The following is a 15,911-nucleotide window of genomic DNA, read 5'->3' on the forward strand; positions in this document are numbered from 1 at the left end:
CAGCCTCTGCTGACTGTGCCCTGGGATAGGACAAGGAGCAATAGATGTACGCTGCAGCACAGGAGGTTCCACCTCAACACAAGGAGGAACTTCTTCACTGTGAGGGTCCCAGAGGCCTGGAGCAGGCTGCCCAGAGAGGTTGTGGAGTCTCCCTCTCTGGAGCCTTTGCAGCCCTGTCTGGATGTGTTCCTGTGTGACCTGAGCTGTATGCTCCTGCTCTGGCAGGGGGGTTGGTCTCAATGATCTCTTTGGGTCCCTTCCAACCCCTGACATCCTGTGAGCTGTGATCTTGTGGTGAGGGTCATAGCTTTGCTAAGCTCATCTGCACTCTTGTCACAGGTTTCTCCCCTGCAGCTTCACAGAGACAAGGCCAAGTTTTGTGCATAAAGGGACTGCTGAGGACTACTCAAGAGGGACTTTTCCTGAGGGTGTCTAGAGCCAGCCAAGGGGGAATGGTTTGAAGCTGAGGCAGAGCAGGGTTAGACTGGAGCTGAGGAAGAAGTTCTTCAGTACAAGAGGAGTGAGACTCTGGAACAGGTTGTGGCTGCCTCCTCTCTGGATGTGTTGAAGGCCAGGTTGGATGAGGCAACCAAGCCTAGTTGAGAGGTGTCCCTGCCCATGGCAGGGAGGTTGGAGTCGATGAGCTCTGAGGTCCCTTCCAACCTGAGCCATTCTCTGTTTATCATCAGATCCATAGGAACAACAGCAAAATCCTGGTGGACCAAAAGTTCCACCACAATTAACCTACTGATTAAAACAATCCCTTAGAAGAATTCTTTAGAGATCTTGTCCTGGTTTGAGGGCAGACAGATCCTGTGTTGCCCTGAGAGGGACAGGATGATGGCACTCATCACACAGATGGATTGGAGAGTGAAGGGAAGCTCAAGTGGAAAAGCAATTGGTGTTTTACAGAAGCTACAAAGCATAGTGGCAAAGATGTCCCAAAGCACAGAGTCCCTCACAGCACACCCAAAGGCCTCCCAGCACTTCCCTTCTCCCCAAAACCCCCAGGGCTCTTTCTTTCCCCCCTGGTCTCAAGCTGGCCAGGTCTGAGTCTGGCCCCCTGCCCTGTCCTCCTGGCCCAGACAGGCCTTGAGGTACTCCCCCACCATTACCCCACAGGGAGCATCTCCCACAGGAGCAGAGAGGGAAGAGAAGGACTTTGCAGCTGGATTTATAGGCTGCAGGCTGAATGGGCAGGAACAGGCTGTCTCCTGTTCCACCGACTGGGCTGGGACCCCGGAGGTGTGACTGATGTGGCAGCAACAGGAGGCAGCCAGCCTGAACTGCCACAATCTCCTCAAGATGCTGCTCTGCACAGAAACTATCACTCAAGATGTCAGTTTCCAAGGAATTTATCAAACTTTTCAATGTAAATTGAGGTTTGCAGCAGTAGGGTAAATCCTGCACGTTCCCCAGAAGAAAAGGGAGGTGGCAATCGAGGAGGGCTGCACTTGGAATCGTCTACAAGTCACTTGGATGCTTGATGAGGCTGTTAATAACCTGGCCAGGCTTCCTAGAGCTGCACTTTGTACCTTTAGGGTCACTTCCAGAGACATAATTATTGCTTTTCTTTAAAAAACCCAGTCCTTTGCATCTTCCATATCGGTGATACTGAAGGCTGTACACCAAAAAGCCAACAGTTTCTTGAGGTGCATGGAGAAGACCATGGCCAGCAGGTTGAGGGAAGTGCTCCTCACTCTAATCTGCCCTGCTGAGGCCACACCTGGAACACTCTGTCCAGTCCTGTGCTCCCCAGGTCAAGAAGGACAAGGAACTACTGGAGAGGGTCCAGAGGAGAGCCACTAAGATTCAGAGGGGACTAAAGCATCTCTCTTATGAGGAGAGGCAGAGAGATCTGGGGCTGTTTAGCTGGAGAAGAGGAGGCTGAGAGACTGGGGCTGTTTAGCCTGGAGAAGAGAAGGCTGAGAGACTGGGGCTGTTTAGCCTGGAGAAGAGAAGGCTGAGAGACTGGGGCTGTTTAGCCTGAAGAAGAGAAGTCTGAGAGACCTGGTGCTGTTTAGCCTGGAGAAGAGAAGGCTGAGAGGCTGGGGCTGTTTAGCCTGGAGAAGGGAAGGCTGAGAGATCTGGGGCTGTTTAGCCTGGAGAAGAGAAGGCTGAGAGGCTGGGGCTGTTTAGCCTGGAGAAGAGAAGGCTGAGAGGCTGGGGCTGTTTAGCCTGGAGAAGAGGAGGCTGAGAGACTGGGGCTGTTTAGCCTGGAGAAGAGAAGGCTGAGAGACTGGGGCTGTTTAGCCTGGAGAAGAGGAGGCTGAGAGACTGGGGCTGTTTAGCCTGGAGAAGAGAAGGCTGAGAGACTGGGGCTGTTTAGCCTGGAGAAGAGGAGGCTGAGAGGGGATCTTTTTAATTGACAGCTAAAGGACAGGGGTCAAGAGGATGGGGCTGGGCTCTCTTCAGTGGTGCCCAGTGCCAGGGCAGGGGACAGTGGGTACGAACTAGAGCACCAGCAGTTTCACTTAGACATAGCAAAACCAATTCTTCTTTTGGAGGGTGCTGGAGCACGGCAGCAGGCTGCCCACAGAGGTTGTGGAGTCTCCTTTTCTGGAGGCTTTCAAACCCCACCTGGATGGTGTGAGCCTGTGCAACCTGCTGTGAGTGGCCCTGCTGTAGCAGTGGGGTGAGACTCAGTGATGTCCAGAGGTCCCTTCCAACCCTCACCATGCTGGGATTTGGGGATCCTGGGAACAGATTTGCTCTGGTGCCCCCTGGCATCTTGTGTTTCTTTGCAGCCCTTCTTTTTATGTGGTGAGAGTCAGATGGAGGCTTCAGAGAAACCAAAGGGATCTGAGCAGAGCCCTGGATTTCATCCCTCATTAGAAGAATATTCTACAGAAGAAGGAATGGATCTGGACAGCAGCATTAGGCCAACAAAACAACTCCCAACAAACAGTTATGGCTGCTGCTTCCTAGGTTTGCTTCCCCTTCTCCCAGAAAGCTGTCCCTTTTCCTCCCATTCTGCAAGAGCACTTTCTGCCTCCCTTCTAGTTCCCAAGCAGAGAATGGTTCACTAAACATCATTCTATTGTCATTCTGTTCATCACTTTGGGATACAGGAACAGAAGCCCAGCCAGCAATGACCTCTGGCAGTCCTTCAGGTCTGCTTGGAGAGGCTCCCCTGGAATGTGCTACCCATTCCTCTGCACCAGACCTCCAAAAGAGTAAGGTCTAATTGGAGAAAGTCCTGGCAACAGCAGCAGAGAATCATCATCACTGCAAGAAAACCTCAGCAAAGAAGAAAGGCTGAAAGCACTGAGCTGGTTGAGGCTGGAGAAAGCAGCCTGTGAGGAGAGCTGAAAACTGCCTTCAAGGACATACAAAGCTCTGTGCAAAGAGGATAATCATTTGTCCTTGTCTGTGGTGAATTGATATTGTAAAGAGACCTATCAGCAGTGAAAACCCCACAGCTTTCTACCTGCAAACTCCATTTCTACCTAGGGTATAAAGAGCCCTGAGGATGCCACCAAATTCACATGGCTAGAGGTCTTGGACTGCAAACCCAGAAGGGATACACAGACTCGCAGAGCTGTCAGGGCTGGAAGGGACCTCAAGGCTCAGCCAGTCCCAACCCCCCTGCCATGGCCAGGCACACCTCACACTACAGCAGGTTGCTCACAGCCACAGCCAGCCTGGCTGCAAACACCTCCAGGCAGGAGGCTTCCACCACCTCCCTGGGCAACCTGTGCCAGGCTCTCACCACCCTCATGGGCAACAACTTCTTCCTCACAGCCAATCTCAATCTTCCCACTTCCAGTTTTGCTCCATCCCCCCCAGTCCTATCACTCCCTGACACCCTCAAAAGTCCCTCTCCAGATTTCTTGTAGACACCTTCATATCCTGGAAGGCCACAATTTGGTCTCCTCAGAGCCTTCTCCTCTCCAGCCTGCACAACCCCAACTCAGTCTGTCCTCATAGGAGAGGAGCTCCAGCCCTCTGCTCATCCTCGTGGCTCCTCTCTGGACACCTTCCAGCACCTCCAGATCCTTCCTGGCACAGAGGCCCCAGAACTGGACACAGATAGGTATGAATCTGACCTGTGGCAGGATGAAAACTGGCCTTGCTGGGTTGTGATTTCCCATGATTTTCTGTCATTTACAAATGATTCCTCAGGCCACATCAGCTTTCACCCTGCTGTCTGTGTGGACAGACACTGGACGTGGCACTTGGTGCCATGGTTTAGTCATGAGGTCTGTGGTTACAGATTGGACTTGATGATCTTTGAGGTCTCTTCCAACCTTGGTGATACTGTGGCAAAGGCTATCAATATAGGCTTTGGAAACCTTAATGTTCTGTGTTCACTATGACTGAGACTGCTGCTAACAGCTGTGCTACATCAACATTGCAGCTGATGGCTCACAGCAAGAACAGGAAAGGAACAAACCAAAAGGGTCCAGGAACATTGACTTCTTTGGAGGCAGTAGCCAAGGAGCTTTGCTTGGCTGAGTGGAAGGTTTTGCCCTGCTCAGTCAAATTTCACATTCTCACTTTTTGAAGTGAAATGAAGCATGAGAAAGCAGCAGCAATAAAATGGAAACTGAAGCTTTGTTTCTATTTGGTCAATGAGGACAGGTGCTACTGAATCACAGATTGGCTGAGGTTGGAAGGGCCTCAGAGCTCATCTACTCCAACCTCCCTGCCATGGGCAGGAACACCTCTCCACTAGGCTCAGCTGCTCAAGGCCTCATCCAACCTGGCCTTGAACATTTCCAGGGAGAAGATACCCACAGCCTCCCTGGGCAGCCAATTCCAGAGTCTCATCACTCTTGTGCTGAGGAACTTCTTCCTCAGCTCCAGTCCAACCCTGCTCTGCCACAGCTTCAAACCATTCCCCCTTGGCCTGTCTCTAGACACCCTCAGGAAAAGTCTCTCTGCAGCCATCCTGTAGGATCCCTTCAGGTACTTGAAGGCAGCTATTGGGTCACCCCAGAGGTCATCCTCTTCCCCAGGCTGAACACCCCCAGCTCCCTCAGCCTGTCCTCACAGCAGAGCTGCTCCAGCCCTTGGATCATTTTGTGGCCTCCTCTGGACTGACTCCACAGCTCTGTGTCTTCTGCTGGGGACACCAGAACTGGAGGCAGTATTCAAGGTGGGGCTGAAGGAGAGGAGCAACTGGAGTGACTTTGAAAACACATCTCTCTGGAGCATGAACAGGAATGTGAGAACCTGACAAGCTCTCTCTGATTTGGGGCTTCTATACAGGTTTCACATATGCCCAGCTAGGAGCTGAGGAGCAGCCTGCCTGCCTGCATGCTCTGGTGGTCATGAAGGATGCTGCTGCCAAGCCATGTGGCTGGCTGCTCTTGACCATTAGGGAATAAACTTCTGTGCTGAGTTCCAGTAACTCCCACTCAGGCACAGGAAAGTTTCAAGCCTGCAGCTTAGAGATTAAATACTTGCAAATAAAGGAGGAGAAGGGCAGAGCAAAGGAGGAGTAGGACATTGCTTCTGCATTGAAAGGAAGGAACCCTTCCAGTGAAGAAGACAGACAAATGTAACTCTAATATTCCCACTGCTGTTAGTGACCACCTCTTAACCAGCAACTAAGGGGTCAGCAGCCTACCCCCACTGCCTGCTGCCTGGCTTGTGGTGAAAAACAATAGCTCTGATGGAACTGGGCAAATGAGACACTAACTACAGAACCATAGAACTGCTTTGGTTGGAAAAGGCCTCCAAGATCATCCAGTCCAACATCAACCCAACCCCACCATGGCCATTAAACCATGGCCCCAAGTGCCATGGTCACACATTTCTTGAACCTCTCCAGGGATGGTGACTCCACCTCCTGCCTGAACAGCCTGTTCCAGTGCCTGAGCACTCTTGCAGCAAAGAAATGTTTCCTGATCTCCAACCTAACCCTGCCCTGGCACAATGTCAGGCCATTTCCTCTCATTCTGTCACCTGATACTATGGAGAAGAGACCAACCCCCACCTGGCTCCCACCTACCTTCGGGTAGCTGTAGAGAGCAATGAGATCTCCTCTCAGCCTTCTTTTCTCCCAACCAAACAACCCCAGTCCCTCAGCTGCTCCTCACCAGACCTGTTCTTTCTTGCCTTTCTTAATAGAATTTATTAAAACATAACTAGCCAAAACCATGAGCAAAAGGCATGCAAAATGTAGGTGAAAGCTTCCCTGTGGCAGGGAACAGCCAGGCAGGAACTCCCAGAGTGCCTCTAGGGCTTTAGTGACTTTAAGGATAAGCAACATGCCCCTGGGGGAGCTCAAAGTGGGCAGAAGCCTTTCAAGTGGGGCTGTTCAGTCTGGAGAAAAGAAGGCTCTGAAGTGACCTCATTGTAGCCTTGCAGTATCTGAAGGGGGCTACAGGAAGGCTGGGGAGGGACTGCTCAGGATCTCAGGGAGTGATAGGACTAGGGGGAATGGAATGAAGCTGGAGGTGGGGAGATTCAGGCTGGAGGGGAGGAGGAAGTTCTTCCCCATGAGAGTGGTGAAGCCCTGGAATGGGTTGTCCAGGGAGGTGGTTGGGGCCCTGTCCCTGGAGGTGTTTAAGGCCAGGCTGGCTGAGGCTGTGGCCAGGCTGATCTAGTGTGGGGTGTTCCTGCCCATGGCAGGGGGGTTGGAACTAGATGATCCTTGTGGTCCCTTCCAACCCTGACTGATACTATGATAAAGATGATCCAAGGGCTGCAGCACCTCTGCTGTGAGCACAGGCTGAGGGAGCTGGGAGTGTTCAGCCTGGAGAAGGCTCCAGGGGGACCTTAGAGCTGCCTTCCAGTACCTGAAGGGATCCTGCAGGAAGACTGCAGAGGGACTTTTCATGAGGGTGTCTAGAGACAAGGGGGAATGGTTTGACACTGAGGGAGAGCAGGGTTAGACTGGAGTGGAGGAAGAAGTTCTTCAGTCTGAGGGTGGTGAGATTCTGGAATTAGATTGCCCAGAGAGGCTGGGGATGTCTCCTCCCTGAAAGATGTTCAAGGCCAGGTTGGATGAGGCCTTGAGCAACCAAATCTAGTTGAGAGGTGTCACCCTGGAGGTGTTTAAGCCCAGGCTGGATGAGGCTGTGGCCAGGCTGATCTAGTGTGGGGTGTCCCTGCCCATGGCAGGGGGGTTGGAACTAGATGATCCTTGTGGTCCCTTCCAACCCTGAGTGATTCTGTGATTCTAAGTAAGTGAAAAGAAATTGTAGGCAAGCATCACTGATGTGCACAGATAAATTCTTCTACTTCATCAAATCTCCTACAAAAGCAATAAATCAGAAACCACACCTCAGGCCTCTGTGTGGTGCTGTCACATTGTGCATGTTACAGACTTCTGCCCACACCAGCCACTGCTTACAGCTGTATCTTTTGGAGGGCAGATTTAGCCTGGAGACTAGGATGTAATTCTTTAGAGTGAGGGTGGTGAGACATTGGAGCAGGTTGCCCAGGGAGGCTGGAGATGCCCCCTCCCTGGAGTATTCAAGGCCTTGAGCAACCTGGGCTGGTGGGAGGTGTCTCTTCTCATGGCAGGAGGGTTGGAACTGGATGATCTCTAAGGTCCCTTCCAACCCAAACCATTCTATGAATCTATCAATCCAGACCCAGTATGATAAAGGTGGTTGCATTTTGACTGGTCAAAGGAAGAACTTGCCTTAGTTTACTGTGACATTCCCAGTTACACCACTACATGCTGGGCACTCGGCAGCGGGAGACAGGCTGTGAGAGCTGGGGCTGTTCAGCCTGGAGAAAGGAGACCTTAGAGCAGCTCTCCAGCATCACAGTATCACCAAGGTTGGAAGAGACCTCAAAGATCATCAAGTCCAAGCTGTCACCACAGACCTCATGACTAGACCATGGCACCAAGTGCCACATCCAATCCCCTCTTGAACACCTCCAGGGATGCTGACTCCACCACCTCCCTGGGCAGCACATCCCAATGGCCCATCTCCCTTTCTGGGAAGAATTTCTTCCTAACCTCCAGCCTAAACCTCCCCTGGCACAGCCTGAGACTGTGTCCTCTTGTTCTGGTGCTGGCTGCCTGGGAGAAGAGACCAGCCCCCACCTGGCTACAACCACCTTTCAGGGGGTTGGAGAGAGCAATTAGGTCTCCCCTGAGCCTCCTCTTCCCCAGGCTAAGCAACCCCAGCTCCCTCAGCCTCTCCTCACAGGCTGTGCTCCAGACCCCTCCCCAGCCTTGTTGCCCTTCTCTGGACACCTTCAAGTCTCTCAATGTCCTTCTTAAACTGAGTGGCCCAGAACTGGACACAGGACTCAAGGTGTGGCCTAACCAGTGCTGAGCACAGGGCACAATGACTTCCCTGCTCCTGCTGGCCACACCATTCCTAATGCAGGCCAGGATGCCATTGGCCCTCTTAGCCACCTGGGCACACTGCTGGCTCATGTTTAGGCATCTGTCAATCAGCACCCCCAGGTCCCTCTCTGTTTGGCAGCTCTCAGCCACTCTGACCCCAGGCATTACTTGAAGGGGAGCTGGAGAGGGACTTCTGACATAGGCCTGGGGTGAGAGGAGGAGGAGTTGCAGCTTCAAAGTGGAAGAAGCTGGGTTTAGGAATAAATTCTTCCCCACGAGGATGATGAGGCACTGGAGCAAGTTGTCTGCAGAAGCTGTGGAGGCTTCAAGCCTGGGAGTGTTCAAAGGGACATTGGCTGGTCTGGTAGGAGATGTCCCTGCCCATGGCAGGAGGGTTGGAACTGGATGAGTTTTAAGTTCCCTTCCACCATAAACCAATCATTGAGTCTATGACTGTCAATTCCTTGAGCAGAAAAGAAATGGATGGCAGGGCAGCAACCCTTCATCTTTCTCGGAAGATAAAGGTAAAAGAAGCACAGGAGAGCAATGCAAGACAAAAAATATGAACAAGTCAGTTGATCAAAACACCATCAAATGTGTTTTGAGTCAGGATCCTGGGCAACCTCCTCTAATTGAACCTGTTTTGGCAGGGGCTTGGACTCAATGGTCTCCAGAGGTCCCTTCCAGCCCCTTTTCTGTCAGAAAGAACATGAGATCTTTCTATTCATTTTCCCAAAAAAAATATGAATTGAAATAACAAAAAATAAAACCAACCCAAAGCCAAGCAGTTCTCAGAATATAACTAATTGTCTGTCCCTCTGTGCCCCTCAGCAGGCTGTACAGATGTGCAGGTTGAGGGAGGGGATTCTGCCCCTCTGCTCCACTCTGCTGAGACCACAGCTGGAGCTCTGGGGCCAGCTCTGGAGTCTCTGTGCCAGGAAGGCTCTGGAGGTGCTGGAAGGTGTCCAGAGAAGGGCCACGAGGAGGAGCAGAGGGCTGGAGCTGCTCTGCTCTGGAGACAGACTGAGGGAGTTGGGGTTGTGCAGGCTGGAGAGGAGAAGGCTCCCAGGAGACCTTCTGGTGGCCTTCCAGTATCTGAAGGGGGCTCCAAGAAAGCTGGGGAGGGACTTCTGAGGGTGTCAGGGAGTGATAGGGCTGGGGGGGATGGAGCAAAACTAGAAGTGGGGAGATTGAGATTGGCTGTGAGGAAGAAGTTGTTCCCCATGAGGGTGGTGAGAGCCTGGAAGAGGTGGTGGAAGCCTCCTGCCTGGAGGTGTTTGCAGCCAGGCTGGATGTGGCTGTGAGCAACCTGCTGGAGTGTGAGGTGTCCCTGCCCATGGCAGGGGGTTGGAACTGGCTGAGCCTTGAGGTCCCTTTCCAACCCTGACAGTTCTGTGATTCTATATGCATGATTTAAGGCTTAAAGCCCCTAGGAAGTAAGATAAGGCAGTGCTGTTATTCCTACTTTATGGAAGAGGAAGCAGCACAAAGGAAGGAGGAGCAGCTGTACACTCAATTAACAGCAGCACAGTCACTAAGTGCTCCTGCTTCAGCATTTTGCTTCTGTGTCCATGGACAGCTCTACCTGTCAGGGGTAGCCCTCAGTATTAGGAGATGTGTCAGCAGCAATAACGTCAGGACAGGAGGCTGCAGAGTTTAGTAGATAGTTTGGGAGATAACAACATCCCCAAAGACAGAAAGGTCTATGGCAGAGCATGAGCTTAAAGGAAAAGAGACAGCTTTGAAGATGAATTCTGCAGGAGAAAATGAGGGCTGAGGGAAATCTAATGGCATGGAAATGGACAAGGCAATGCAAAGCAGGAGCTGCAGAGAGGGAGGAAGGGACAGTGGGAGGTACCTGCTGAGAGAGAAGGATCTAGCAGAATGGGGCAAGATATGGGCAGAGAAGAAAGCAAGAAACAGCAAAGGAAAAAAAAATCATTAAATCATGGAGTGGTAGGGGTTGGAAGGGACCTCTAGAGGCCACTGAGTCCAACTCCCCACCAGGGCAGCATCACTTGGGGCAGGTCACACAGGAACACATCCTGCAGCTGGGCTGAGGCAATCCCAGGCACAAATGCAGGCTGGGCAGGGACTGGCTGGAAAGCAGCCCTGAGGAGAGAGACTTGGGGGTGCTGGGGGAGGAGAAGCTCAACATGAGCTCTCAGTGTGCACTTGTAGCCCACAAAGCCAATCAGATCCTGGGCTGCAGCAGGAGAAGTGTGGCCAGCAGGGCAAGGGAGGTGATCCTCCCCCTCTACTCAGCTCTGGGGAGACCCCACCTGGAGTACTGCCTCCAGCTCCGGAGCCCCTATGACAAGAGGGATCTGGAGGTGCTGGAAGGTGTCCAGAGAAGGGCCAGGAGGATGAGCAGAGGGCTGGAGCACCTCTCCTATGAAGACAGACTGAAGGAGTTGGGGCAGTTCAGTCTGCAGAAGAGAAGGCTCCCAGGTGACCTCATTGTAGCCTTCCAGTATCTGAGGGGGCCTACAGGAAGGCTGGGGAGGGACTGCTCAGGATCTCAGGGAGTGATAGGACTAGGGGGAATGGAATGAAGCTGGAGGTGGGGAGATTCAGGCTGGAGGGGAGGAGGAAGTTCTTCCCCATGAGAGTGGTGAAGCCCTGGAATGGGTTGTCCAGGGAGGTGGTTGAGGCCCTGCCCCTGGAGGTGTTTAAGCCCAGGCTGGCTGAGGCTGTGGCCAGGCTGATCTAGTGTGGGGTGTCCCTGCCCATGGCAGGGGCATGGAACTAGATGATGCTTGTGGTCCCTTCCAACCCTGACTGATACTATGATACAACCAGGTGGGGTTGGAAAGTCTCCAGAGCAGGAGACTCCACAGCCTCTCTGGACAGCCTGCTCCAGGCCTCCAGCACCCTCACAGTGAAGAATTTTTTTCTCATGTTGATTTGAAATTTTCTGTGATTGAGTTTCTGTCCATTGCTCCTCATCCTATCACTGGGTACCCCTGAAAAGAGCCTGGCCCCATCCTCCTGACCCCCAGCCCTCAGATATTGATAGACATTGATCAGATCCCTTCTCAGCCTTCTCTTCTCCAGATTTAGCAGCTCCAGGGCTCTCAGCCTTTCCTCACCACACAGCTGTTCCACTCCCTTCATCCTCCTCCTCATGGCTGGACTCTCACCAGTAGTTCCCTGTCCCTCTTGAGCTGGGAAGCCCAGAACAGTAGAGAATAATGCATAGCAATAATAATTCCATCTTAAATTTGGTAGGAGAGTGAAAGCAGGGATCATCAGGAGGCTGAGAAGTAGGGCTGGGGAAACAGAACTGTGAAAGAAGGAGCTGTGAGCTGCCAGTCTAAGGCCTATCTCAAAAGGGAAATCAAAGAAGTGGATGAAGAGCTATCTGGAGTCCTCCTAACACCACTGTTCAAAGCACTTGAAATGAATTTGGCAATGAAGCACCACCAGTATCTGCTGCTCTTGTTTGTGTTTTCTTGCTGCTCTGTGATGTCAGAGGAGAATTTGCTTGCTGTTTGGAGAGTGCTAATAGCCAGCTTAGTACTGCCTGGAAGAAATGTCTGGGGGAAAAAAAAACATCAGTCCCCATCTGTGAGGGCTGGTCTCTTCTCCCTACTATCAGCTGATAGAATGAAAGGAAATGGCCTGAAATTGTGTCAGGGGAGGTTTAGGTTGGAGATTAGGAAACATTTCTTTGCTGCAAGAGGGGTCAGGGATTGGCACAGGCTGCCCAGGGAGGTGGTGGAGTCACCATCCCTGGAGGTGTTCAAGAAACATGTGGCCATGGCACTTGGGACCATGGTTTCATGGCCATGGGGGTGCTGGGTTGACAGCTGGACTTGATGATCCTATCACAGAATGTTAGGGGTTGGAAGGGAGCTCTGGAGATCATCCAGTCCAACCCCACTGCCAAAGCAGGATCACGCAGGGCAGGTCACACAGGAACACATCCAGGTGGGTTGGAAAGTCTCCAGAGAAGGAGACTCCACAACCTCTCTGGGCAGCCTGCTCCAGCCCCCTCACAGTGAAGAAGTATTTCCTTATGCTCAGGTGGAACCTCCTCTGCTCCAATCAAAACAATTTAGTGATTCTATAAAGAGGCCTTGTTCACCACAAGTAAGACAGGACCTTGTCCCACAAGCCAAGAGGCCTGTGCTGGGATGATGCCAGTGTCATGTGGCAGTACTGAATGATAGGTGTAAGATGAAGAGGCAAAGAGGAAATGGGTGGTGGGAACAGATCAGGTGACATTGGTCACTTGGGCAACCTGATCTAGTTGAGGATGTCCCTGCTGACTGCAGAGGGGGTTGGACTAAATGACCTCTGGAGGTCCTTGCCAACTCAGACCATTCTATGATTCCATGATTACCTAAATCTACCAAGGCTGGGGCTAAACCATGTCCCTCAGCTTCCTTAAAACACCTCCAGAGGTGTGGCTTCAACCATCTCCTATGTCCTTAGCAGACCAGCTGTAAGACAATGTTTCCAGCCTAGGATCCACCAAGCTCAGCTTTTGAGGCAAAGTTAGGTTTTGTACTTTGTGTTGCACACAAAAGCAGACTGGGGAAAGGTGTAGAAGTTGAAACCAAAGACACTTGGCACTTAGCCTTTGCTTTGTGCCACATTTATGTCTGATCCACAGCAACATTTAAGAAGGACATTGAGACAACTGAACATCTCCAGAGAAGGGCAACGAGGCTGGGGAGGGGTCTAGAGCACAGCCCTGTGAGGGAGCTGGGGTTGCTTAGCCTGGAGAAGAGGAGGCTCAGGGGAGACCTTCTTGCTCTCTACAACTCCCTGAAGGGAGGTTGTAGCCAGGTGGGACTTGGTCTCTTCTCCCAGGCACCCAGCACCAGAACAAGAGGACACAGTCTCAAGCTGTGCCAGGGGAAGTTCAGGCTGGATGTTAGGAAGAAATTCTTCTCAGCAAGAGAGATTGGCCATTGGAATGTGCTGCCCAGGGAGGTGGTGGAGTCACCATCCCTGGAGGTGTTTAGAAAGAGCCTGGCTGAGGCACTTGGTGCCATGGTTTAGTTGATTAGATGGTGTTGGGTGACAGGTTGGACTTGCTGATCTCTGAGCTCTTTTCCAACCTGGCTGATTCTGTGATTCCCCAATTCTGTGCAAACAAAGTAGTTTTCACTTACATTTCTGGCACTCTCTTCTTGGCAAGGAAACACAAGGCAGTGGCTGCAATTTTCAGCAGCAAGATGCCAATCCCCAGCGAAATCCAAGTGCCTGCAAAACCAAAGCAAGCAAAGACACCAATAAAGCAAAGGAAACATTCACACAATGCACTGAAATATTTCTTGCTTCTTACAGACTCACCATTGCGAAGGAAGCCGAAAGCTGGAGGCTGAAGAGGCTGAGCACTGAGGTGGCAGCGGTTCCCCTTCCACTCTCTTCCACATCTGTGAAGAAAAGGCCAGGATTGGTACAACAGGGATCACAGGATGTCAGGGGTTGGAAGGGAGCCAAAGAGATTATTGAGTCCAACCCCCCTGCCAGAGCAGGACCACACAGCTCAGGTCACACAGGAACACATCCAGACAGGGCTGCAAAGGCTCCACAGAAGGAGACTCCACAACCTCTCTGGGCAGCCTGCTCCAGGCCTCTGGGACCCTCACAGTCAAGAAGTTCACAGTATCACAGTATCACAGTATCACAGTATCACCCAGGTTGGAAAGGACCTCGAGGATCATCGAGTCCAACCTGACACCGCAGACCCCATGACTAGACCATGGCACCAAGTGCCACGTCCAATCTCCCCTTGAACGCCTCCAGGGTCGATGACTCAACCACCTCCCTGGGCAACCCGTTCCAATGCCGAATGACTCGCTCGGTGAAGAACTTCCTCCTCACCTCGAGTCTGAACCTCCCCTGGCGCAGCTTGAGACTGTGTCCCCTTGTTCTGGTGCTGGTTGCCTGGGAGAAGAGGCCAACTCCCTCCTGGCTACAACCACCCTTCAGGTAGTTGTAGAGGGCAATAAGGTCACCCCTGAGCCTCCTCTTCTCCAGGCTAAACAATCCCAGCTCCCTCAGCCTCTCCTCATAGGGCTTGTGTTCAAGGCCTCTCACCAGCCTTGTTGCCCTTCTCTGGACACGCTCAAGTGTCTCAATGTCCTTCTTAAACTGAGGAGCCCAGAACTGGACACAGTACTCAAGGTGCGGCCTAACCAGAGCAGAGTACAGGGGCACTATGACCTCCCTGCTCCTGCTGGCCACACTATTCCTAATGCAGGCCAGAATGCTATTGGCCCTCCTGGCCACCTGAGCACACTGCTGGCTCATATTCAGGTGGCTGTCGATCAGCACACCCAGGTCCCTCTCTGTCTGGGAGCTCTCCAGCCACTCCGACCCCAGCGTATAGCTCTGCATGGGATTGCCATAGCCAAAGTGCAGCACTCGGCACTTGGACTTGTTGAAAGCCATCCCATTGGACTCTGCCCATCTTTCCAGTCGGTCGAGGTCCCTCTGCAGAGCCTTTCTACCCTCTAATTGACTAACATCTGCCCCTAACTTTGTGTCATCTGCAAACTTGCTGATGACTGACTCTACCCCTTCATCCAGATCATCAACGAATATGTTGAAGAGGACAGGGCCCAGCACTGATCCCTGGGGGACACCACTGGTGACTGGCCTCCAGCTGGATGCGGCACCGTTCACGACCACTCTCTGGGCCCGGCCCTCCAGCCAGTTCCTAACCCAGCACAGAGTGTAGTGGTCCAATCCACAGGCTGACAGCTTAGTCAGCAGTTTGCTGTGGGGGACGGTGTCAAAGGCCTTGCTGAAGTCTAGGTAGACCACATCCACAGGCCTCCCCACATCCACCAGGCGGGTCACCTGATCATAGAAAGAGATCAGGTTGGAGAGGCAGGATCTGCCCTTCCTGAATCCATGTTGGCTGGACCTGAGCCCTTGGCCATCCTTCAGGTGCGCAGTTATTGCTGCCAGGATAATCTGCTCCATCACTTTCCCTGGCACTGAGGTCAGGCTGACTGGCCTGTAGTTTCCAGGTTCCTCCATCCGACCCTTCTTGTGGATGGGGACCACGTTGGCCAGTTTCCAGTCATCTGGGACCTCACCAGTGAGCCAGGACTGGAGGAAAATGATGGAGAGTGGCCTAGCTAGCACATCCGCCAGCTCTCTCAGCACCCTAGGATGGATCCCATCTGGTCCCATGGACTTGTGGATATCCAAGTGGCTCAGCAGGTCCCGAACTAACTCCTCATGGATTTCCAGGGTATTACTCTGCTCCCCGACCCCAACGCCCAGCTCCGGAGACCACTCGTCCTGAACTCCTGCCTTGCTGTTAAACATTGAGGCAAAGAAGGTGTTCAGGACCTCAGCTTTATCCTCATCCTCAGTAACTGTGTTCCCCTCCAGGTCCACTAGGGAGTTCAGGTTCTTCCTGCCCTTCTTCTTATTGTTAATATATTTATAAAAATGCTTTTTATTATCTTTGACTGAGGTGGCCAGCTTCAGTTCCAGCTGGGCCTTAGCCTCCCTAATTTTATTCCTACATAATCTAACAGCTTCCTTGAACATACCTTGAGAAGCCTTCCCCTCCTTCCAAAGGTGATACAGCCTCCTCTTCCCCCTTAAATCCTCCAGGAGCTGCTTGCTCATCCAGGCTGGTCGCCTTCCCCGCCGGCTTGCCTTCCGGCACATG

General features: G+C 52.3%; 1 protein-coding gene across 1 annotated transcript in view; it reads right to left on the reverse strand.

Annotated features, from left to right (window-relative positions):
• MALRD1 (MAM and LDL receptor class A domain containing 1) overlaps positions 1-15,911 on the reverse strand; it is a 348,020-nt gene that overhangs the window by 15,017 nt on the left and 317,092 nt on the right. The window contains 2 exon segments of the mRNA XM_068146420.1: positions 13,387-13,477; positions 13,568-13,650. Coding sequence (XP_068002521.1) covers positions 13,387-13,477; positions 13,568-13,650 — 174 coding nt within the window.

This window comes from Melanerpes formicivorus, unplaced genomic scaffold (assembly GCF_026170545.1).
Source record: "Melanerpes formicivorus ecotype bairdi unplaced genomic scaffold, bMelFor1.0.p_v2 SCAF_13, whole genome shotgun sequence".
NCBI lineage: Eukaryota > Metazoa > Chordata > Aves > Piciformes > Picidae > Melanerpes > Melanerpes formicivorus.